The 26,668-nt window shown below is 42.1% G+C and overlaps 1 protein-coding gene across 1 annotated transcript in view; it reads right to left on the bottom strand.

The window, feature by feature from the left end:
- The window catches only part of Lgr5 (leucine rich repeat containing G protein-coupled receptor 5), a 114,176-nt gene that overhangs the window by 45,119 nt on the left and 42,389 nt on the right, over nucleotides 1–26,668 (bottom strand). The window contains exons 2-3 of the mRNA XM_051176226.1: nucleotides 17,592–17,663; nucleotides 2,729–2,800 (exon numbers count right to left, since the gene is read on the bottom strand). Coding sequence (XP_051032183.1) covers nucleotides 2,729–2,800; nucleotides 17,592–17,663 — 144 coding nt within the window. The remainder of the gene's footprint in view (nucleotides 1–2,728; nucleotides 2,801–17,591; nucleotides 17,664–26,668) is intronic.

Raw genomic sequence — 26,668 nt, 5'->3', positions numbered from 1 at the left:
GTAAGCCACTGAGTAATTGCTATGACGTGGACTGTGTGTTAAAAGGAGGCAGTGTGAAAGACGTCTACAGCAAACTTTGCTGAGTAAATCCAATGTGACCCTTTCCCTTCGTTTCCTACTTTTCTGTGAATTTAATAGTGATTTCAAGGAAGGTTTGCACACACACACACACACACACACACACACACACACGGTCTGTTTTGTGGCCTTTGGAAGGGTTCCACTGAAGAAATAATACTCTGACATAAATATGTCTTTAGAATTCCGATAATGCTAGGAATAAAGAATACAAACTCAGTTAATTATTCAATGGCTTGGACAGGATGTATTCAATCCACCTCAGTTTCCTAATAAAAATATGACATTGTGTTGAACTTCTTATAAAACATCTCAGCAGAGCTATGCATTGTGTTTGTATTGATTTGTACGTGGTGACAAGGCCAACTCAGAAGCCAAGCGGGGTGGTAGATCGTTGCCTTTATACTGGCTTATACCCCACATTACGGAGTGGTAGATCATTGCCTTATACCCCACGTTGGAACCCTTCTGGATCACAGCTGGAGAAGGATGTCTCCACAGACTCTCTAAATACCTCATAGCAGGCAGAGTCTCCATGCTGAGGGCCATCGCTCTCATGCTTTAATGATTTGGGTTTTTGTGGAATGTTAATCTCTAAGTCATCAGTGACATCAGCGATTAAAGTTCCCTCAGGGCCTTGCTGCTCTTGTATCCTCATCATTTGATAGGGACCTAACAAAATTGTAAATCTGAACACTTCTCTCCTTATGCTGTTACCTCAACTTCTCATTAAGCTTAGAAAAAAAAAATCCATTGTTTTGACAAGACACCTGAGCTTCCTGTAATGGGAATCTTTCGACTTTCCTCCAAATGCTGTTGTGTTAAACCATGTGGAGCTACCACGTCATCCCTGGCTTTTGTTACCCGAGTGCCTCTGAGCACATCGTCCTGTCGGTCAGCTGGGGTTACAGGTGGTTATGAGCTGCCATGTGGGTGCTGAGATTCTGAGTCCTCTTTAAGAGCAGCTAGTGCTGTGAACCACTGAACTAGCTCTCTAGCCCTTACAATATAGTCTACGTAACAGCATTCAAATATTTTACTTAACTTGACATGGGAAATCATTTTCGTCATCTTATTTAAATTTGAATTCCATGATGCATTTGAATGGTTCAAATATCTTGCTGAGTTCATTGAAATACTGCAGCTAGTGCTAATACATGTAATAAGTTAGCATTAGGGCTGACAATATGATCCAAAATATTTTTGTTAGTAGCACAAATGACCCAAATAGAAGGCAAGCTAAACACAGTCATTCAAGAAGACCAAACAATGTTTCTGTTATAAAATCTAATTTTTTTTATTCATCTGTTTATTTTACATTCCAGCCACAGCCTTCCCCATTCCCCTAGAATTTAATTTTTAATAAGGTATTAAATTTAATTACACTTTTAAAAAACTACATATATCTTAGGCTACTGAAATGCAGTTCTCATTAAGCATAAATAAATCAAATGCTTTTTTGGAGTTAATTTTTATCTCAATGGAAAAAAAAGTAAAGTCAAGACATTGTTTTGTGGATAAAATATAGAATGACTTGCAACTTTTACTATTCCCTCCAATTAGATGCTCCAAACCAGAACACACTGAAACAAAATTTGGTGGTGGGTACTAGAAGAAGAAGGTATTTGCGCTGGCTAATTTCACGTCAAGTGAGAGAAGGTAATTTCAATTCAGAAAATCCCTCCACGAAATCAGGCTGTAGACAAGCCTGCAGGCCATTTTCTTAATCAGTGATTGATGTTGGAGGGCCTAGATTATGTGGGTGGAGCCACCCCTGGGATGGTGGCCCTGGGTTCTATAAGAAAGCAGGATGAGCAAGCAATGAGCAGCAAGCTAGCAAGCAGCTCCCTCCGCGGCCTCTGCATCAGCTTCTGCCTCCAGGTTCCTGCCCTGCTTGAGTTCCTACCTCAGCTTTTGTCTGTGGACTGGGACTCAGGATATGGAAACCAAATAAACCCTTCTCCCCACCCCAAGTGTTTTGGTGTTTCGGTACAGAAATAGTAACCCAAACTAAGAAAGTAGTATTCAATAGTACTGAATTTTATAACAACAAGTTTGGAAGTTGGACAAGGAATGCAAAGAAAACTTGTGCATAAACACACACGTAAATCCTCTCATTCTCCCACACTTTCTCCCCTGTGTAGGCTTTGGGTATGGTTGGCAAATGTACCACTGAGCTACATCCCTAACCCAACATTTCATGATGAACAGCTGTCTATTTTACTAGGCTGTACACCAGGTTTCCTACATATACTCACATACACTCAAGTGTTACTATGCTTGAGTAGGTCCTTAGTGGTATATCATAAGGAAACACATTTCAAAGCAAGTTTGAAGCTGTGGTCTCATTATGCTAATTCACAGCGAATTATTCACCCAGTGACCAAAATGTTTAGACACAGGCTCCCCAACTGCATGGCATGGAAGGAGAGAAATACTCTTGCGTGTGTGAATAGGTAAGGGGGTTATTCAGAGGCAAGCAGCTTCAGATGTAATGCTAGAGAAAGAGAGAGGAATTGTCACACACAGGTCATGGCCAACTTGAGTCACCTCAAAGATCCAAATTGCAGGAGATATTTGCACATTAATTAGCTGTTATTTGGCATGAAAATCAGAACAGTCTCCAACAAACAACACTTGGTTTACTTACAGAACTTTAAGACTGTGAAGGCCCGTGAATGCTCCCTTGGGAATATGTGTCAAAGCATTTCCAGCAAGACGTCTGAGGGTTTCAATGTAGAGAGGAGAGAGAGGGAGAGAGAGAGGAAAGGAATTAGCATAACTTTCTTCAAATGGAATCCATTTTACTATTCAAAAATGCAATACAGCTATGTTCAAACTACACAAGTAACTGTAAGGGATCTTGTTTTCTTATATTTTGCAAACACTTTAAATTTCCAAAATGGTGCTGGTAGATGAGGTACTCAAGAGAAAAATGAAATAAATTACCATACAATAAATTATTTACTAGCTTGAACTACATATGTATCTACTCCTGTTTAAACAAACAAACAAACTACCACCACATAATAATTTGATACAAACCTGTGATGTCAACATTTACAACATGAAATGATCAAACAGGAATATTTTCAGTGTGATTAGACTAGGATATGCTTGTTTTATTATTATTTTTAATTATTATTATTGTAAAATAAAAATGTATAGCATCACACTTTTCCCCTAAACCACAAGAAAAGACAGAGAAGCTTAATTTAACATGCCTTAACTTTCACAGAGCTTAGAGCGCAATACGCTAACATAAATGACTTCGTGGCAAGTTTTGACATCTTTTCCTGGTAACATTTGAAAAGTTATCTTTACAATATTTCTATTGAGAAAATATGCAAAAAGGTTAACAAAACATGTAGCTCCAATGTTTGGCTCTATACCTATTTAGCAGTCACATCAAAGCCATAGCCTGAGATATGTGATGTTACTATCTATCAAGCAGAAAAATCTAGAACAACAACATGGGGAAAAAAAAAAAACCACAGAATCTCCTGACTACTTCATGACATCCTAGGGCCAGAGAATCTCTAGACCAAGACAACCTCATCTTTCAGTGATGAAGATACAGGTTAGGGGTAAGGGTAGAGTTGGTCTACTTGACTAGAATCTTTTTCCTGAAGGGCCTGATGGCCTGTGTTCAAAGAGGAGACAATTCAGTCATGGAGAGCTAACAGCTTGCCTGAAATAAGCCCCTCATTGTACAACTTTAAATATGTATCCATTTGCTAGCCCATACCACTGGCCTTAGGCCATACATAGTTAAATAAATAATGCAATCATCTTATGGATAGAACTAAATAGTGTCAGAACTAAAAGCATCTGAGGAGTTGGAGAGATTGCTTAGTGGTTAAATCACTTTTTGCTTTTCTGCAGGACCTGAGTTCAGTACCCAGCGCCCACGAGAAGTATCTCATGACTGCTGATAGCTGCAGGCCTGACACCCTTTTCTGGTCTCCTTTGGCACCTGTACACAAGTGGTACACACACACACACACACACACACACACACACACACACACACACACACATTCACACACACACTCACACTCACATACACACATTCACACACACACTCACACTCACATACACACATTCACACACACACTCACATACACACATTCACACACACTCACACTCACACATTCACACACACTCACACTCATACACACACTCACATACACACATTCACACACACACTCACACACATTCACACACATTCACACACTCACACTCACACACACACACACTCACATACACACACATTCACACACACACTCACACTCACACACACATACACACATTCACACACTCACACTCACACACACACTCACATACACACTCACACTCACATACACACACACTCTCACACTCACACTCACACCCAACACACACACACACACACTCACATACACACATTCACACACACACTCACACACACACACTCACACTCACATACACACATTCACACACACTCACACTCACACACACACTCACATACACACATTCACACACTCACACACTCACATACACACATTCACACACACACTCACACTCACATACACACATTCACACACTCACACTCACACACACACTCACATACACACTCACACTCACATACACACACACACTCTCACACTCACACTCACACCCAACACACACACACACACACTCACACCCAACACACACACACACACACTCACACACACACTCACATACACACATTCACACACACACTCACACTCACATACACACATTCACACACACACTCACACTCACATACACACATTCACACACTCACACTCACACACACACTCACATACACACATTCACAACACTCACACATTCATACACACACACACACTCACATACACACATTCACACACACATTCATACACACACACACACACACACTCACATACACACATTCACACACACACTCACACTCACATACACACATTCACACACTCACACTCACACACACATTCACACACACACTCACACTCACATACACACATTCACACTCACACACACACTCACATACACACATTCACACACACACTTACACTCACATACACACATTCACACACTCACACTCACACACACACTCACATACACACATTCACACACACACTCACACTCACATACACACATTCACACACTCACACTCACACACACACTCACATACACACATTCACACACTCACACTCACACACACACACTCACATACACACATTCACAACACTCACACTCACACACACATTCACACACACACACATACACACATTCACACACACACACACACACATTCACACACACTCACACTCACATACACACATTCACACACACACACACTCACATACACACATACTCACACTCACATACACACATTCACACACACACTCACACTCACATACACACATTCACACACTCACACTCACACACACTCACATACACACATTCACAACACTCACACTCACACACACATTCACACACACACTCACATACACACATTCACACATTCACACACACACACACACACACACACACACACACACACACACATCAATACAAAACAAAAACTGTCTGAAGCCAGGTGTGATGATTCAGACATGCAGTATTTTGGAGGCAGAGGCAAGAAGATCGAAAGTTTGAGTCCAGGCTGGCCTAAACAAGACCCTGCCCCAAACTCAAAACCAACAAAACAGCCATAATAACACCAACATAGACATAATAACACCACCACCACCACCACCAACAACAAAAAAACCAACAAGCATTTGTCCAATTAAAATTACTTATGCCACAATATTTGTAATCCTGATTTTAGGAAGGAATTTAATAACACAAGGGATTTGGGATTCTCAAACGAGCATTGCCTCTCTCTCATGTGTGTATTAATTTGCTTTGGACCTTTAAATCGGTAAACATCCCTGTGCTTCCTTACTTTACTAACAGCATGAAATGTTCAGACAAGAGGCCACCTCAGATCCCTTCCAGCCCATGCATGACTCCACTCTTCCGTCTTGGTGGATTGGGCCTGCTTTTCCTTCTCCTGACAGATGTGATCTGTAAGACTTAGACAGCCTGCATTCTGTATGCCTTCCATGTCCCTCATGGTCTAAGGAAGTGTTTTTCAAACAGTAAATACACTTAGGATCTCTTTCTGAAATCAATAATTAAAATGCAGAATAAAAGAGAGGATGGTTTGGATGAATGCTGTTTTGTACCAAATATATTTGTGAAAAAGGACTGAGGGAAGAAATGTTTCTTTCCATATGTACATAGAGTGAAAAAAAAAAAAAGGGATTCACTAATCTAACCATGGCAGGAATTCAGAAAATATGTGTTAATCATATGTAATTCAGATTAATATTTGGCCAAGGTGATTCCAGAGGCTTTAGACGTTTTTCTGTAAAATTGCTGGTTGTCTCCCTCTTCCTCACCCTCCAATTCAACCCCCTCCCACCCTGTTCCCAGTCTGTGTTCTCCGATGGTCTCTGTGTGGTCAGCTCCGTCTGGCCATATTAGTGACCCATTAAAGACTCTTGTCAGTTTTCATACCGGAAGAAACAAGCCCTCGGCCTCTTCCACAGATCTCTTTACACTGAAGCTGAGCTAGACCATGAGGCTAGTGTCATGTGTATACCCTTTTGTTTCATCTAGAACCATCTTTTTCTGCTCCCTTCCAGTCCCTTAAAGCAACCCATTTCTGAGATTTCTAATCTCTCTACTTTGAACTCTTTGGTAGTAGTTCATGCCTGGATTATGGAAGATAGAACCCACTTTGTGCTGTACCTGTCCTATAACCCGGAAACCCGGGGCTTGCCTTTTGTTCCTATGGGGCCTCAAATAGTGTTGCAGGCATGGTGAGTTGCCCAAGTAGTATTTAGTAATCAATTAAAGACCAGTAAACTGTCCCCCAGTGTTCAGGACCTCTTTCCTTCCAGGGTAATTTCTCCTACATAGAGTTCAGAGTGTAACAGAGCACATGGGCCCTCACCAACAGTCTCGTTTTTGTAGCCTTTTTTTTTTTTTTTGCTTGCATCTTCCTGTGCATACATGACTAAGTCAGACTACATAAAAATGCGACATGCAGCTTCTCCATCACCTCCCGGAAGGAGGTTGCTTGTTCCTAACCTTCCTCTAGTTCCCCTTTCCTGCAGAGGTGGTTGGTGAAACAGCATCAGGGATTCAGATGTGCAGAAGATCCCACGAAAGATGCAATGAGAACATTAGAAAGGAGAGGAATGGGCTGGGGGGGGGCTCAGTGGGTAAAGTGCTCGACACAGAGTGTGGCGACCCAAGTTTAATCCTCAGAGGACACTCAAAGCCAAGTGAGTGCACACCTGTAATGCCCGTAGTTGGGATACAGAGACCGGAGGACCCCTGAAGCTTGATTAGTCAGCAAATGATAGAGACTCCCGTCCCAAACAAGGTGACACCAGAGGTCATTTCCTGCCTCCCACATGCAAGCAGTGGTATGTGGGTGTGCCTGCATTCACACACACACACACACACACACACACACACACACACACACACACACACACACCAATGCGCCCTCTACCCGAAAGGAGGGAAGTGACCCGGGTCCCTGGATAACTGTGGAGCTGTGGATCCAAACTGTCCCACAGCCTTGCAGTCTGGTTTGCATGAATAACTGGATCGGAGTGGACCTGGGTTATCTTCAGCAAACAAGTGGATGATTGAAGGCTTATTTAGCTGGCAAGGAAGTATCACACCTGCCTGGATGCTGGCCCCAAGGACTCATGTTTACAAAGCTGCTGCAGTGGTCAACACTCATGGCCTTTGCTTTCCCTGCTTTCATCTTTGCACAGTTAACTTGCGGTTGACACACCTGAGCTACCACAGTGCCATGGGCTTCTGTGCTCCTAACAGTCATTTGGAGTCAGGGAACAAAATGCACTTTATTATTGTTTCACACTAACTTCCTGTGTCCGGCACGCACTTGTTGAGGGATTATCCTGTCTGGTTTGGTGATGCAGTAGTGAATATGAGACCCATTAAGGCCCCAACTCACCATTTACATGAGTATGTGAGGGGACAGTCATTGGGTCCAGGAACAAAGACCATAACATGGAAATTTTCCGAGGAAAGATTAACAACGGTAAAGAGATGGGAGAACTGAGGGCCGTGGTTGGGGGGGCGATTACTTTAGATACAATGGTATAGGGGAGCCTTTCTGCTATGAGGGCATTTCAACAGAGCTCTGAGCCAGACTGTGAAGGGAGATTAGAATGTTGCACACCTGGTGTGGTCTAGAGTCTTCTGGAGGATGAGTCTGGAGAATAGACAATGGGGGGAAGGAATGCCAGGGAGAGGGGCCGGAAGCTGCTCAGTGCTGCTGCATTTTAAATGGCTCTGCAGGACCTCATTCGGTTGGCTTGAGTGCCGAACAAATGCGTATTTTAAACGGATCCTTCTTATGGGGATATCTTAAATGGGAATACTAAAGCTCAGGGGCTTTAATATTCAGCCAGGAGAGCTGGTTTAGCAGATAGTGGTGAAAGAGTAGAGGCGGCAGACTCCCTACACTGTTACTGCGAATTCACCAGTAGAGTCGAGGAAAAGTCGAACAGGAAAAGCAACATTCTGTACTGATGAGTACATCATGCGTTGCCCACCTGAACACGATTAGTGACCCAAAGTGCTAGATGCAGTTCTGAGTTAAGAGTATACGTATACGTAATGAGTTGTGTACGGTACACTGAAGAGTGGCTTATTGAATCAAGACTCCCAGAGCTGGTTGGCTGCCGCAGATGGCTTCGCTGAGCAGATTGAACTGACCAGCAACAGCATCGCCTCAGTCACAATGCACCTCTCTCTCTTCACGGCCACGCGTTCAGCACGGTTGCGGATTTAGAATACAGTTTTCGGCTTTGTGCTTTCTAATTCCCGTGCCTTATTATTGCTAGGTAAGCCGATGGCTTTTGAGACACTGACTTTGGAAATGAAAATGTAAAACCCAGCCACAAACCTTTTGCTCAGCCACGGTGGAGGCACAGATGTTATGGGAGTAGCCAACCACTGCCCATGCGGTTGTATTTAGGGCCCACTCGGTGAGATAGAACTCATGCCTAACACTGTTGAGATTCTCAAGTACCTGATAAAAGATAGCTCATGGACCTAAGGAAAATCAAATACTATTATTTTGCTAAAGGGAAACAACAATAAAATGACTACCAATGAGTCTGCTATATCTGTAGATCTGTGTCTTACTCATTCAGCATCAGAGAAGCTTTCTCCTGTAGTAGACAGGAACTAATACGCAGACCTAAACTGAATGATATGCAGAGAGGGAGAGAGATGTAACAACATTCAGTCCTAGATTGGATATCCTCATCAAACCTCTTCCGAGAGGGCTCAAGGAACTATGAGGAAGAAGAGGTGGAAAGATTTTAAGAGCCAGAGGGGATGGAGGGTTCCAAAGAAACAAGGTCTTCTAAACACAGCAGAGTTGGCCTACGTATAAACTCGCAGAGGCTGAGGCAGCATGCATAGAGCCTGCACAGGTCCAAGCCAGATGGGGTATTATCACTGAGAACAGAACCGGACATCCCCCTAACCCAGAATCTATCTCCAATTGACAACTACTTGTGAAGGGAAAAATAATTTTCTTCTACAGAGTCTCATTGGGTATACAAATCGACACTTAAGGGGAGCCTATACCCAGTTTTAGATGGCCAACACAATGAACTCAATACTATTTTTGCAGATGTTTTCTCTCATAATGTTTAGTTTGGACATTTTTTTTTTAACCTTGAGGTTTTTTTTTTTCTTATCTCTTATGGCTTCTGATTTTGTGTTTTTATGTTCTCTCTCTCTCTTTCTCCTCTCTGTCTCTCTCTTTCTCTTTCTCTTTCTCTGTATGTGCATGCACACCTGGATGTGTAAGTTTTTTGGTGCTTTGATTTTTTTTTGGTCTGGTTATTTTATTTTTTTGCCCATTTTCTGGAGAGAGGGGGAAGGTTGGATGGGTGGGGTGGTGGAGAGGGTCTGAGAGGAGATGAGGTAGGGGAAACTGATCAGATTTTGTTGTATGAAAATTTTAAAAGAAAGATGGATTGTAGTCAGCTTAATTAATCAGGGTATATATCTTTCAGTTGTGTTTCTGGAAACATAGCATAACATTTTGTTCTTCTCTGTGTGGAGACTTGAAATGCTTCTGAGTCTGTATTAAGAAATAATCTATGAGCAACTGGCCTGTGTTTTCAGGGCAGTTTGCCCTAAAACAAGAGAATCTATGATGTGCCATCAGCTGTTTTCTAGGCTAGCTTGGTGGCAGGTCTGTCCTATTGACAAAAAATAAAAATTTAAGCAAATAAGCATTTTTTTTCTGTGTGGGTTTTGTTTGTTTTTGTTCTTTATGGCGTGTGCGCACATAAAGCTGGTGTGTGTGTGATGTATGTGTGTGCATGTGTATATGTGTGTTTGTGTGTGTGATGTATATTGTGTGTGTATGTGTGTGTGTATGTTTGTGTGTGTGAGTGTGTGTGTGTGTGTGTGTGTGTGTAACTTTCAGTAACTTTAAAACTGGGACATCTTTAACCGCAGACTAATGAGGTTCTGTTCCAACTCCTCAGTGAAATCTGCTTTAATCACCTCGGTCTTTAGATAGTCTCTGCAGAGCTTCATTTTCTGCCCTTTGATGTGTGGTCTGTCTGATTAGATGACAGACTCATAATGTCAAGAATTGTGCAGCCTACACAGAACTGGGAACTCAGAGGTATTTATTATCAACCGATCAACTAACCAAGCAATCAATGAACCACCCACCCACCCAACTAACCAACCAGTCAACCAACCTGCTAACCAACTAACCAACCAATCAACTACCCACCTATCCACCCACCCAACTACCCAACCAGCCAATCAACTAACCAACCAATCAACTACCCAACTGACCAGCCAACCAACCAACCAACCAAGTTGTTTCTGGGTCTACCATTTTATCTGTGGCTTGGTATCATCTTCCAACTTTTTCCAATGCCTGATATTAGTTTAGATTTATTTATTTATTTTTAAAATTAAGATTTAATTGCATTGCTCCCCATCCCCCTTTCTCTTTCCAGTCCCTCCCCTATTTCCCATCTCCCTCTAAAATTCTTTTTCTTTGTTATTATTATACATATATTCACAGAGATGTATAAATACTCAGCTGAGTCCATTTGGCGTTGCTTGTATGTCTATGATTTCAAGGATGACAACTTCGTAATGGATGATGATTAAGGGGCTCGTCCCTGTTGATGATTCTCCGGAACTCAGCATTCTTTAGTTGCTTATAGTGCTTTTTCTAGAAGTGGGGCCCTATAAGGTTTTTCCCCTCCCATTATTTTTATTTTATGTGTATGAGTGTTTTGCCTGCATGTATGTAAGTGTACTGTGTGTATGCAGAGCCAGCGGAGGCCAGAAGAGGGGGCCAGATCACCTGAAACTGCATGTGAACCGTCATGTGGGTGCTGGCAATCAAACCCAAGTCCTATGTAAGAGTCACTGACGCTCTTGATGGTGGGGGCATTTGCCTGTCCTAGAGGCCACCTCCTTTCAGAGCCCTTTTTTTTTTAATCACTTCTTGTTACTTTTTACCTAAATTATGTGTGTGTTCTTCACTGTCCTAGTCACACTTAGTGAGTTATTAACCTCCTCTGCCCAATTTAAATTCCTCGAGGGTAGAGACTTGAATATCTCATAGCAAGCCTAACGTCTCCTTCTGTGGCTCCCAGTAGCTGCCCCCTCTCAGTACACACATACTCCACATGCTTAACCAGGGAAAAATGATAAAATAAAGTAGAGAAATAGGGTGGATATCTATATTTTATGGGGTTGGGGGATAGAGGATAAAGAAGTTTTACAGCAATACACTTTTTAAAGTGTTCCAATTGCCAACAGTATACACACAATGTAAGACATCTAAGTGGGTTTATCTAGCTGGAGGGGTTTGGGCTCTAGATGGTAGGAATTAAACACAATTGTCAGCTCAATGTACATAAGAGACTGTGATAAGGCCAAAGTGCATAACGATTGTTCACTGGCATGATGGTGTTTTCATTTGACAAGTAAAACTTAACGTGTGTTGTGGTTGACTACAGTTCTTCCTTTACAAAAACAAAACAAAACAAAACAAAAACCCTCAAAAGATAGACGGGACACTTCTCACTATTTTCAGTAATGTGAGGGGATAAAAATAGCAAGCATGAATTACACTTCAGAATGCTTGGTGGTATCTCTCCTTCCAAATTTCATCTGTAATAACAGATATCTACTATTTATGTAGAGATTCATTAAAGCCAACCATAACACAAGCAAACCATTCCAAGGAACAATAGTAACTTAAAAGCAGACCTCCCTAGAGCCGCTCATGTTTCTTTGTGAGTCAACTATTTGATTCCAATAGCACTAAAATCTGGGAAGATTTTAACATGCAAGCTGGAAATAAAGACTGAGGACTATTTTAAAATGGAAACAACTGCCTGGTATAATCAGAATTCCAATCTAAGTTTACTCTAACTTGCAGATGCCAGCGACAGACACCATCTGCCATTAGCTCCTGAGGTCTGAGCCACACTTTGAAGGCCAAAGGCAGCTGAATCTTTTGTTTGCCCACAAATGAAGAACATGAAGTCCTCAGCAGGATGGAGCGAGCCGAGCTGGAGGAGAGAATGTTGGTGCCATATGCAGCAATGGCTCAGGCTGTTAAAATGTGGTGAATAGCAATCTCCAATCACTGCCTGCATCTACTAAAGCAGGAGATAGCCTTTCCTGAACCTATCCCAGGTTCCTGGGTTTCCCGCAAAAGCGGGCTCGCAAAACAGGAAGAGTGGTGTCTGCATTTCACGACGACTCAAAGTGTAGGTTGTTGATGGCACAAATCCATTCAACATCAGGTCATCCGGTTCTCAGAAACATCCCAGAAGATGGGCAGAGTGCCTGCGAACACTATCACCTAAGGAACGGGGACATTCCATGCCAGCAACTGGCACAGCCAGGTCAGGGTGTCCTGGGCTTCTGAATGTAGGTCCTTCCTGTGCACCTTTCTCCAGGAAGCAGACTCCATCCATTCAGGAAAAGGCTCTTCATTCCCCCCCCCCCCCAGTGCTAGCATATTACCCTGAGCAGAGTGACTGGCCCTGCATATGCCAAGTCACCAGAATAGATCAAGAACTGAAGGTGCCAACACATCATCAGCATCCCTGGATGTCAAGAACGAGAGAGGGACATCATTTCCCACGATAGCATGCGTTTTTTTTTTTTTTGTTGTTGTTGTTGTTTTTGTTTTTTGTTTTTTTTTTTTTGAAAGACAGACATTTTACCTAGAGGTACACTTAAAAAAATGTTAACTCCACAAATATCTCTATGGTTACATGTCCTCACTAGATTTTTCAACTATGGCGGCTTTGTTAGCGATGGGTGAGGGGTAAACCATAGCTGTCTGCATAGCTAACGTCTATGATGACTCTTAAATGAAGTAGGCTAGGGAAATGAGGTGTAGGGTAGTTAAATCAAAGGGGAAGGGTGGCGACGTGGCCTCGTCAGCATTGATTTTTAAAGGGTCTCACGATGGGATTTTCTTGTTGATGCCATCTACAGCAATCTATTTGGCTGCAAAGAGACAATCCTGAGCTATGCAAGCTGAGTGGGGAGGTATTTTACTGCCTTGTCAATGATACCTTCACCATCATGAAACTACACACATACCTATTTCTAAACACCGGTGCCAGCCTGCACGGATGGCTATTTATTTGCTCAAGACCACTTTATAAAACATGGTGTCAAGTATGTATTTTTATGTGCAATGTTACTAACCAACGTTCTGGGCCTGTGGAACGATGCCAGACTTTACACTTCCAGCCTGCGATGGTGCCCTTCTCAGAGGCAAAGCACATGGGATTAATAGTCCGAACACCTGCACCCCTGGCTCCTGGATCTACAGAGCTTGCCTTCTGCTCATGTATTTTCACTAGCTCACCTGCTCATGTATTTTCACTAGCTCACGCACACAGACACAGGCATGGGCACACGGATGCATACCATCGTTGAAGATCTCGGTCCCTTAACTGCATTCAGGGTGTTCGGTTGTGAAAAGTCCTGTGCTTGCTACTTCAGGGGATGAGAAAGGTGCAGGGTAAACCGTGCACACATAGCTCCTTAGTCTCCTTCTCCATTCCAAGCACAGCTCTGAAAAGTCACCGCAAATCTCAGCTGTGACCCGGACCAAGCTCTTAGCTCTGACGCTGACCAACTTCTATCTTTTTTCCTTTTCTCCTTATTTTCTCTCATTTTCTAGCCAGGATTGATACTTTCTATTTTTTTTTTTTTTTGAGACAGGGTTTCTCTCTCCTGGTGAGTGCCACCACCACCTGGCAATATTTTCTACTTTTATGAGTTAAGAGGATGGAGTAGGATCATTTATTACAAACACATTGACCAGTAGAAAGCTACTGTGCTTGCTTTAAGACCATTCTTTTAAATTTAAATGTATTGCTTTATTTTCATACAGGCATATATTTCATGTTGAGAATAGCCTTCCCCCTCCTCCCAACTTGGATCAGGTCCTGTTTGTCCTTTTTGTCCCTGATGTAATTTTACATGTACATGATATATATATATATCATGTACATATATATATATATATGTACATGATTTTATGTGACTATATAAAATCTAGGACTCCCAAATGGGAGAACACATTTGTATCTCTCAAAGACTGGCTTAATTTGCTTAGCGGCGTGATTTTCTACAGTTGTGTCCATTTTCTTGCAAATGACATAACTCCATCTTTCTTGGTGGCTGAAAAACAGCCCGTTGTGTGTATTTGCCACATTCTCCTTGCCTGCATCTCTCAGCTGTTGGACACCTGCATCGTTTCTGTTCTGTGGCAACTGTGGAAAATGTTGCAAAAGCCACTGACGTGCAATACGCCAGCGTCGTCGCGTGGACTCGGAATCTGAGGACAAATACCCAGATGTGGTAGAGCTGGGTCATCTGCAAAGGTCTGGCTTAGGTGTCTGAGAAACCTCCTGCCTGGTTTTCACTGAGCGGACCAGTTCACCTTCCCATCCGCAGCGTGTAAGTGTCCCCCTTTTGTCTACTCCCTGTTAGCTTTTGTTGTTTCCCCTTTTACTTTTCCCGGTTTTAATTTTTATCATTAAAAGTTTATTATTTGAAGATTTCTATTTGTATAATAAAACATTTTAATGTATTTTAGTCATGTGTGTGTATGTGTTTGTGTCGGGATGTGTGCTTGTAGGCTCAGACGGCCTGTGGAGGCCAGAGGAGGGTTACTGGGTCCCCCGGAGCTCGAGTTATAGGTGGATACTCATGTTGGTGTTGGGAGCCAGACTTGGGCCTTCTGCAATGGCCAAATAAGTTATGAGTTATCATAGCCTCTGTTCCTTCTTTTTTTTTTTTTAAATTTATAACTTTTAATACATTTGTTTCATACAATATATTTTGATAATGTTTCATTCTTTCCCAACTCCTCCCAAATCCTTCCACCTGCCCATCCATCTTTGTATACCCCACCCTCGTGTGTGCGAGTCTGTGTCTGTGTGTGTGCTCACATGCTTGTGTGTGTGAGTGTGCTCACGTGTTTGTGCGTGGAGCTCAGAGGACATTTGGAAGGAGTTGGATCTCTTCTTCCATCATGTGGGGTCTGGGGATTGGATTGGTGGCAAATGTTTTTCCCTACTGAACCATCTCATGGGATTCAAGTCTTAACCCTAAATTCTGCCATTCAGTCAGCTCAGAAGATGAAATTCCAGAAGACACAAAGGAGAGTGGAATAGTTTTAAAGAGTCATCTTTAATTGTGGAATTCTGTGGTTCTAAGACCAAGGTATTCAACTTGAGCTTCCAGAGAGATAAATAAGAGAGTATCCATAAAAACAAAACAAAACAAAACAGCATTTTAGAATGGTTCTTTTCCCTCCCTCTCCCCTTAGTCTGGCTTTCCTCCCATCAATTATCTTTTGACAAACTGCCCTTGAAACAGAATTAACATTTACCTCAAGAAGAAAGAAAGGTTATTTTGAATGAGCTAAGTCACGGGGGGGGGGGGGGGGGGTAAGGGGGAGGGGGAGAGGGGGACTCTATTAAAAGTCTTTGGGGAAGTGAATTATTTATTGATTCAGTTTGTGGTCTAAGTCTGTGGTATGTGTTAGGGAACAATGAAAGCGTTGTGCCTTGTGATGTTTAAAAGAGAAAATGATACATAATTCTTATCTTAGGAATATGATGGTACAGAGAGCTGAAATTTGCAACTTAATTGTACAGGGGAAGGAGAATAAGAGGGTTCCGATGTTTGAAATTTAATATTTAAAGTAACATCATGAATAGTTTCCGTAAATGACAAAAGACTTGCTGCTATATAAATTAGTATTTGGATTCCTCACCACACCAACAGTGTTCTTTAAACTATAACACCATCAAAGAAATAGATAAATGTCCAGCATGGAAAATTTGGGAATGCCATCCTCTTGAAGAAATGATCACTGTTGGGAAATTTGGTTATGACAGAACATTCCACCTCCCATGGTGGGTCACGTGGTGTACCAACGATTCAAATTACTACTCAAATTGGACCCCGACTTTAGGGTTTATAAGGGACGCATTTTCAAAAGAGGTCATTGCCGAAGCAATTCCTTTAATCAACAGTCAGAGGATTTACCCAATGGATGGTGCCAAGCTTCCTTCACAGGGACCACGATGGCGCAGATCTTCCATCACTCAACAGGGTAAAAGGATCAAATGAATTTGTAAATGCAGATTTTTGGTTTATACAGTTCCTTTTCATCTTCTGGAAAGTGATCACTAGACTTAATCAAGGTTCCTCTGTGTATCATTAACTAATTTTATCTTTCTCCTTAAAGATTTTTTTTTAACTTTTCTTTAAATTTTTTTTTTTTTTTTTTTTTTTTTTTTTTTTAGAAGACCCCATTCTTAAGACCTCTGGATTTCACGTTCTCTCTGTTGAAACCTTCAGGGAAGCTAAATTTAAAAGTAGGGAAATAGTAATTAAAAGTGATTAGGACAAGGGGTTTTGGTGTTATGCAATGTGGACTCAATTCTCCCAGTTACAAGCCTAACCAAACAGCAGGTTTGGTTTTCATTATAGCTTTACTTGCTATTTTAATAAACATGAACTGGTATTCAGACTTTTAATACCCTGCTGTTTAACTGTTTCCAGAGAGTCATCCAGCTCTTTTTAAAGAGGCTTTGCTTTAACATTTTAATTTGTTTGGCTCAGTCTCACCTTAGAAAGTTGCAGCCTCACGGTAAACTCTTTTATAAGTTGATTTCCAGAATCATAGCAATTCTTCCCCCCAGCCCCGCCCCCTAAGTGCTTCCTCATGCGTCAAAGCTGCTGGTGCTGATGCCCCCCCCCCACACTTGTTTTATCTGGTTTCCACAGCAAGTATGGGAGACAAATGCAGGAATGTGTTCAGCATTGACTGGATGCATCCAGACAGCAGTGGTACTTACAGCTCTTCTAGAAAGCGGAGGTTGTGGAGGAGGCTTGGGGGCAGCTGGCTGATGTTGTTCATACTGAGGTCCCTGAAAGGGAAAGACAGACAGCATGTGAGGAGCAGGGTCTGACATTGCAAGGAAATCCAGCTGTTCGGTTCACACATTTCCAAGCGAGACAGTGGAGTGAACTCATTCCTCTGCTCGACAAACGAATTTCCATCTTAAATTTGTAACTCGCCAATGTCAAGGCCCCCTCCTTGAGTTAAACACTCTACGAGGAGCTTTCATGGAACTCAAGATAATTTAGACCATTCACAGGCATAGTTGTCATTCTTCATGTTTGAGACGATGACGAGTAGGACAGAAAAGGAAGCAGACGTAATTCAACTTTGTGTCTTGCTTTCAGCTCTGTGACAAAGAGAAATGTCTTCACCTGGTCACCCTAGAAGCCCAGTTTCTGTGGGATTTTAAGCACCTTGCAGAAACAAATGTTTGGATTCAAAGAAACTTAAAATAAAACAAGACAAAAAGCCTATTCCCTCTTGGAACTTGTTCCTTTTGCAGCTTCTCAGATTGCATTAAATAAGTGAAACGAACCATAAAACGAGGGTATAAGGTGACCCTGTTCTGTCGCACACTTCCTGCTGGGTCTGCACAGTAGCTCCTGGCGCAGGAAACAAGAAGCCACTTTGGGCAGAATTCAGTCAATTTTGTTTTAAGTGAAAGTCCGTGTAATTAGATTTCATTCTGCTCTTTATTTCTCTATTTTTTGTACTGTCTCTCACATTGGCATCACTTTCGGTATCACTGCTTTTCCTATCTGTGTCTCAGAAGCCCAAAGACAGATAGCTGGGCAGACCTTAACCAAGACCAACTCAGACTTGGTATTGTCGTTGCAGGTTTGTGTAGGAGGTGACCTGTTGTGCTATCCCGAGAACGAATGCCGTCATAACATCAGATCTCGATTCCGTACTTAAAGCTCATCTGAAGACTCTTAAGTTTCTTTACAATCCAAATTACTCCTGTCCTTAAAGTGCACACACCCCATTGCAAGTACTCAGCAGAGTAGATATTGACCATGGAGTCGTTTTTATCAAATGTTAGTGTTAACTCAGTGATGCTGTGAAGTGAAGAGTTATTTTTAAATAACATGGGGCTGAGTAGACGAAGCATTTGTCATGTAAGCAAGAAGACCAGTGTTCGGATGGATCCCCAGCACCCATGTAGAAGCCAGACGGGTATGGCAGTCGCTTCTAGAACTCTACAGGCATAGAGACAAGGGATACTTGGGGTACGCAGGCTAGCTAGACAAGTTGGAATCAGTGATCTCATGGTTTGCCAATATACTATGCCTCGGTAGAGTGAAAAGTGATTGAGAAAGATACCCAACGTCATCAGGCCTCCGTGTGTGTGTGTGTGTGTGTGTGTGTTATGTTTGTGTGTGCACATGCATAGGCACTTGTGTGTGCACACACATGTATGTCCTCACATCTAAATATGCATACACATGCATGCACACTGCACACACCTATACATGCAAAAAAAAAAAAAAGGTAACAAATATAGCACTCATATTTAGATAGGCCATCCCAATGGAAAATCAATAAAGAAAGAGAAGTTTTAAACTATACCACATTTCAAATAGACCTAGCAGATATTGATATAACTAATAGTCCATCAAGTGAAAGTGGAATATAAATCCTTCTCAGAAGTCCAAGGAATTATCTCTAAAATAGACTGCATTTTAGGTAACAAAAACGAAAATTATTTCATAAAATTTCCGAACCTAAAGAAAGAAGTGGACAGCCAAACTTAAGAATTACTTAGGACTTATCAAGGCTACACAACCTTGAGTAATAAGGAAGAAAGGAGCTTCAGCTGAGGAAACGCTGTCCTGAGATTCAGCTGTAAGGCATTTTCTCAGTGATCAATGGGGGAGGGCCCAGCCCATGGTGGGTGGAGCCATCGTTGGGCCGATGGTCCTGGGTTCTTTAAGAAAGCAGGCTGAGCCAGTGGCGCACGCCTGTAGTCCCAGCTACCTGGGAGACTGAGGCAGCAAGGGTCGCCTGAGTCCAGGAGTTCTGGACTGTAGCGTCCTATGCCAATCGGGTGTCCAGACTAAGTTTGGCATCACCGGGTTGCCTAAGGAGGGGCGACCCGGCCAAGGTCAGAAAAAGAAAGCAGGCTGAGCAAGCCATAGGAAAGAAATCAGTATGCAGCTCCCTCCATGGCCTCTGCATCAGCTCCTGCCTCCAGGTTCCTGTCCTGACTTCCTTTGGTGATGAACAACAATGAGGAAGTGTAAGCTGAACAAACCCTTTCCTCTTCAACTAGCTTTTTGGTCATGGTGTTTTGTTGCAGAAATAGAAATGATAACTAAGACAAATCAGGAGTGGGGTATTGTGCTGGCAGGCTTGACCATGGTTTTGAGAGGACTGGGGAAGAATTTTGGGCTAGAAAAAGCCCCTGAATGTTAAGAGCTCTGTGAGGCATTCTGTAGGAGCTTGGAAGATGAGAATGTTGATGCAGAGGATGGAGGCCTGGCTGGTGAAGTTTCAGAGGGAAGTTTAAAGACTTTATCAGAACCACTTTCTGTTTTCATTTATGAGTGTCATTCTGGTTGGCTGGGGCTGAAAAATCAGCTGTGATTAACAAGAGAGCAGAACTATTAAAGTGAAGCCTTTGCTTTACTGGGACAAATTATGCTTGCTGGTCAGCTGGAGCTGAAAGTGTAGACTTGATTAGGAAGAGATCAGCAAGCTTGTTGGTGGTGGTGCTCGCCTTTAGTCCCAGCACTCTGGAGGCAGAGGCAGGTGGATCTCTGTGAGTTCGAGACCAGCCTGGTCTACAAGAGCTAGTTCCGGAACAGCCCCAAAGCCACAGAGAAACCCTGTCTCAAAAAACAAAACAAAACAAAAACAAACAAACAAACAAACAAAAAAAGTGATCAGCAAACCAGACACACCTTTAATCGCATCCTCAGGATGCAGAGGCAGGCAGAATCTCTGTGAGCTTGATGCCAGTATAGTCTACAAAGTGAGTTCCAGGACATTAGGGTGTTACATAAAGAAACCCTGTCTGGAAACCAAACAACAGACCAAAACAACAACAACAGTACTACTACCACAACCAACAACAACAATAAAATAAAAAATAAAAGGGGGGCCAGCACTACTGACATGAAATCTTTTGAGAAGTTTCCTTAGAGCACAGAGAAGCTGTGTTCCATAGGTGGTCATGGTTGTACCTAGTGTTGGCAGCATGACGTGGTAATGTGTAAGCATCACCAGGTGATACTAGTTTTGAAGGTATGAAAGGGTCATGGAGAGCAGCTGGGGCTTGGCATCAAGAAGAGAGCCTAGGAGAGACTACTGATGAAAGTGTAGCCCAGCTGTAGCAGAGGACCCAAGCACTTTTAGAGATGTCAATAGTATGGGCCAGTTCAAAGAGCACATCAGAGCTATCACAACTTCACATCCATTAGTGTGGGAACCCAAATACTGGGGACCCCAATATTTGGTGCATATTTATAATTATGTATCTTCTTGATGTATTGTTGAGTGTTTACATAAAAGATCAGAGAGAGAGAGACCCAATTTAGATAAATAACCAAATGATGCAATTAAGATTTTTAGAAAAATAATAAGCTAAACCCAAATGCATAAGTAGCAAGGGACAGTAAAGACTGGGATGGAAATCAATAAAATGGTGACTGAAAAAACAATCCAACTAATCAAAGCAAGTGTTAGTAAACCAATGACAAACTCATAGCTAAACTAAAAGAGAAACAGAAAAAACACAAATTACCATCATTAGAGTAGATATTGCAAAAAATTCCAGTGAAATTCAGAGAACCACTAGGGAATGCTTTAAAAAAATATTCCCAAGAACTGGGAAACCTAGGGAAAAAATGGATAAATTCCTAGATACATCTGACTTATCTAATGAAGAAGACAAAAATAACTTAAATAAATCCATAACAATCAGTGAAATTGAGTCAGTAATAAAAATTATCCTCACAAAGAAAAACCCAGGGCCAGATGTATTCACTGTCAAATTATATCCAATACTTCTCCAGCTGTTCTACAAAGTAGCAATGGGTGGAATATTTATTCTAGATGGCCAGTATTACCCTGTTCCAAGACCAGATAAGGATGTAACAAAGAGAAAACTATAGACCAATTTCCCTGATGAATATACATATAAAATATAGCAATAAAATCCTTGCAAGTTGTTTTCCGGAACATAATAAGGTCCTACACTATCACTAAGTTGGTTTCATTCCACATATAAACCAATAAGTTAGTTCAGCACACAGGCTGAGGACAGAGGGATATGGTCATTTCACGGCAGAATGTCTCAAAGATTCGAATGTAGGACCTTAAACTTTGAAACCAACAAAGGAAAACACAGAAAACACTTTAGTACAGGCATAGGCAAGGGCTTTCCCCAAACCAAAACTTGACAATGGAATCACATGAAATTAGAAAGCTTTTATCTAGCAAAGGAAATAACCAACAGAATTGAAGAGCTAACCTACAGAATGGGAAACATTCTTCAGTGTGTGTGTGTGTTTGCATGTGTCTGAGTTAATGTCTGAAGTATACAAATAACTGCGAAAATTAAAATGCCATTATTTGAATCAAGCAATCAGTGGGTAAATGAACTGAAAAGACAGTTCCCAAAAGAAGAAATGCAAATAACAAATGAATATTTGAGAAAAGTGTTCAATAGCTTTAGTTATCAAGGAAAAGCAAATTGATACTCTGTTAACTCGGAGGACTGGCGGGTGGGGAGGGAGGCTGCAAAATGCTGTCTGAGCCATGGAATGGCCAGTGCTCATCAAGTCACTGCACCTATGCTGACTGACAAAGACCCACATGATATCAGGCCAACAAAACCAGCAACACACCAACAGGCAGCGCTGGTTGTACTCAGTTTGTTATTTACAAGAGAAAAAAAAAATTGGAAGGGATGTGAGTCACAGAAGAGGATTTGTTTTGGGGGTGGAGTTGAATGGGAGCAGGCAGGTGGGGGTGGATTTAATGGACACTCATGGCTTACATGAATGACATCATCAACGAGTAAATAAAAGGTAGTCTATTAAGAAAACTGATGGCAGGTTCTACTGCACCCTAGTCAAATGGGCATCAAGAAAACTAGCACCCATGTGGTCAACAAGAGGGGGTCCAGAGGATGGGGGAGGTTGGAGAGATAGGGAATCCATAGGAACAATACAAAATGAAATACTCGTATAAAATTGCCAGAATGAATATGCTACTTTGCATGCTAACTTAAAAAAAAAAAAACCAAGAGATCTTCCCTTGTAGCAATTTGGGGGAAGGATGAATGGCTTGGCAAATGTGGTTTGGCCCACAACTAAAGCCTATCTAAGCAGGACCCAGCCTGTATCAACAGCAAAATAGGATGTGTGGGATGGCTCTGACTCCCCAGGCTCAGAGTTTCTGCTGCCTCTTGAACTCGGTGAGGCTTAGGTGCTTCATGCGTATGTTTTAATATATGCTCTCATCCCCATTTCTGAATTAGTCCTCCTCTGTGTTCTGTGTTGTTCTTCAGCACTCAAGACCCCCTTCAACAGACCCCGGCATTTCTGACACATATTTCTGTCCTTCCAAGTGAATTCCATATTTCTCAGCCAGTCCTTGGATGTTTGGGGTGTCAAATCCATGCTCCTGCTGAACAAATTGGCTCAGATTTTCTGGGTCACTGTCTACAGGATGCTGCCAATTCCTTAGCTCTCATCCTTTGCTTCAGTCTCCTGCATCGGAAGTTTTTTTCTCTGTGACTATGCCAGGGTATTGAGTGCTACTAAGAAAGATTAACCCACCAATGTACAGAGCAGTGTCTATAAATTCCGGGCCTTTGTGGGTTTCCAACTGTGCTACACAATCCTGTTTTTTGTTATTGCCCAACTCGCTCCTCTGGGAACCGTTTCCCACTTTACGAGTTGCTGCACACCTCTTAATCAACAACCTCTCTCATCATGCCCTGGGGATAGCTTCCCTCTTACTTCATGGAAATAACTAGAATTCTTTGGACCACCAAAGATGAGATAGACCAAATTCTAATTCCCCCTTCTTTTCCTTGCTTAGCCTTCATCTTCATCGGGGAGCTTATATACTTTAGTGTGTTGCACCTACTGGCACACTATTCTTTGCTATACATGGAATGCTTGTAACCCTACCCCCAAGGCTGTTAAACACCTAATCATCAGGGATAGTACTTATACATGGGGCATTTTAGAGGTACTCAGGCCATGAAGGAGAGGTATCCTCCTTATGGGCTTGATGTCCAGATGAGAACATCGCTCAGGGGTCTCTGTTGTTGGCCATGTGAGGACACAATGGCCGTCTCAGAACTGAGGAAGTCTGACTCAGCAAATCCTGGATCTTGGATTTTCCATCCTCTAGAGTTGGGAGGAAGAAACACTCGTTGGTAAAGCGACCTATTCTACCGTAAATCGGTATATCAATTAGAATCAAGACTTTCCACAAACACTTCTATTTTATGTGTTTGCAGCATCTTCCCTTTTACTATGTGAGCAAGGGCAGGTCTCTGCCACTGTTAAAATGAAAATGAGGCATTTTAGTCTCATGTGACCACTCTTACTCTGTTCCTGTTTGTGTTGGCAGTCTGGCTCTCTCATTCCATCTCTAGTTGACAGGATTCAGGCACCTATCCCTCCCACATAGTGAGTGAAACCGCTCTTGCCAAGGACTGGCCATGTCCATATCAAATTTCATGAGCACATGGCTCATTGAATCTCTTGCCCTTCACAGAAGCTCTATCGGTTCTGAAGTCAGCATTCTCTTAGTGTTTTCCCAACATGCCTGTGGATGCATGTGTGGAATTTTCTTCTGCCTATTGTGTAAATGTTATATTCTGTGGTAATTTTGTCCTTATTGAACACTCTACCCAGTATCATCTCCCTCTCATTCTGTGCTTGGTCAATTTATATATGTGCCTGTGTGTGTTTTTACACATGCAAATGGAGGCTAGAGGTTGAAGTCAGGAATTTTCCACATTATTTTTTGAGACAAGGTCTCTAGTTGAACCAAAAGCTCACTGATTTGGCTATACTGCCTGTTGTGGAATGTTTAACTAAGCAAGAATGTGTTACATTTGCTTCTCCTGCCTTTGTTAACACAAAGTAAAGATGTGTTACATTTGTTTCTGCTGCCTTTGTTAACAATGTCAAGATGTTACATTTGTTTATGCTGAGGAATATTACTTTAATTGTGTAAAGGAGTGTTACATTTGTTTCTGCTGCCTTTGTTAACAATGTAAAGATGTGTTGCTGTTTTACCTTGGCTGCCCAAGGCACCTGATTGGTCTAATAAAAAGATGAACAGTCAATGAGTTAGACAGGAACCCTCCTCTCACAGCTTCCGGCTAGTCAGAGCTCCGCTTCCCGTCTGACTTTGGAGTCTTTGCTAAGGGTCACATTGAACTGCTTCTCCAGAGCAGTCTTTAGGGCTTCCCGCCTGACATTGGAGTCTTTGCTAAGGGCCACATTGAACTGCTTCTCCAGAGCAGTCTTTAGGAGTGAGCACCATGACTGAAGACATCAAGACTAAAATCAAGAACTACCAAACTGCCCCCTTTGACAGCCGCTTCCCAAATCAGAAGCAGACCAAAAACTGCTGGCAGAACTACCTGGACTTCCAGTGCTGCTAGAAGGCAATGACCGCAAGGGGGGGGGGTGATGTCTCCGTGTGTGAGTGGTACCGGCTTGTGTACAAGTCCCTCTGCCCCTTGTCATGGGTTTCAGCCTGGGATGACTGAAGAGCAGAAGGCACATTTCCCGGGAAGATCTGACCTGGCTTCGCCCACCTCTCCTCTGTTCTCTGTCCTTCCCATGTAGTAAAGGGGGGCCTGGGTATATGATGGTCCCTGCCCTGGAACCCTGAATCATGATGCAACTGCTAATAAAAATTCACTGGAAACGTTAAAAAAAAATAAGTTAGACAGAGGAGGGATAGGCAGGGCTGGCAGGCAGAGAGAATAAGTAGGAGAAATCTAAGCTTGAGAGAGGATGAGGGAGGAAGAGAGGAATACACCCAGGACCAGAAGTCAGGCATTAGCTAGACCACAAGAAGCAGTGAAAGTAAGACACAACATACAGAATGAATGAAAAGCAAAAAGCCCCAAAGCAAAATGTAGATGAAAAAAAGAAAAAAAAAAGTTAAATGATAAGAGCTAGCCAAATCGAGCCTAAACTAGGCTGAACAGTCAAAACTAATAACAAGTCTCGGGGTCATGATTTGGGAACTGGTTGGTGGCAGAAAAAAATAAAAAAAGAAATGAAAAAGCCTTCTACATGCAATTTGCATCCCCTGGTGCATGTCCATTCTGGATCCTGGAACTGTAATTGGAATCCTGAGCTATCTCCTTGTCTGAGATGAAAAGCAAATACAAAGGCTCCCACCACATCTCCACTGCCATTTTTCCCCTTCTCCCTAGTCTAGCTGAACTTAGTTTAATTGTTTCCCCTGTAGGATAAATGAGCTAATATTACATACTAGGCTTCTTGTAATTTATTTGCCTAGAAATTTAAGGTATTTAATGTACCTGTATCATGTTTATGGATTATTGCAAATTTGACTTTAGGGGTGAAAGTCAGGACATAGTTGGCCTTACATTCCTAAGAAACATCTTTGGAACTTATTGTGAAAGATAGCTTGTCTGTGTGGTACTTGAAAATGGATTTCTGATTCATGACAAAAATTGTTCTCACCTTCTTCTTAGAAAAAAAATGACCAAATAACCAACTTTGGAATGGAATGGATTTTCAACTTTTAGCACAGTTGACATTATTGACAAATTAAACTGGAAGTGTCTTCGTTGTGAGCCAGGTATCTTTTGCTTGGTAAGTGCTTAGTGACATTGCTGGCTCTATAGAACTGTGGCACCCTTTCCAATTATGAAAACCCAGCATTTTTTCCCTACATGTTTGTGGGTTGAATTGTGTCCACCTAATATTTGCGTATTGAAATTCTAGCTCTGAGTAACTCAGAATGTGACCATAATCAGAGTCAGGATCTTAAAAACACAATTTGGTTAAAATGAAG

Source organism: Phodopus roborovskii, unplaced genomic scaffold (genome assembly GCF_943737965.1).
Source record: "Phodopus roborovskii unplaced genomic scaffold, PHOROB, whole genome shotgun sequence".
Lineage (NCBI taxonomy): Eukaryota > Metazoa > Chordata > Mammalia > Rodentia > Cricetidae > Phodopus > Phodopus roborovskii.
Note: the sequence above shows the minus strand (reverse complement) of the source record. Positions and strands in the feature narration are given on the sequence as shown.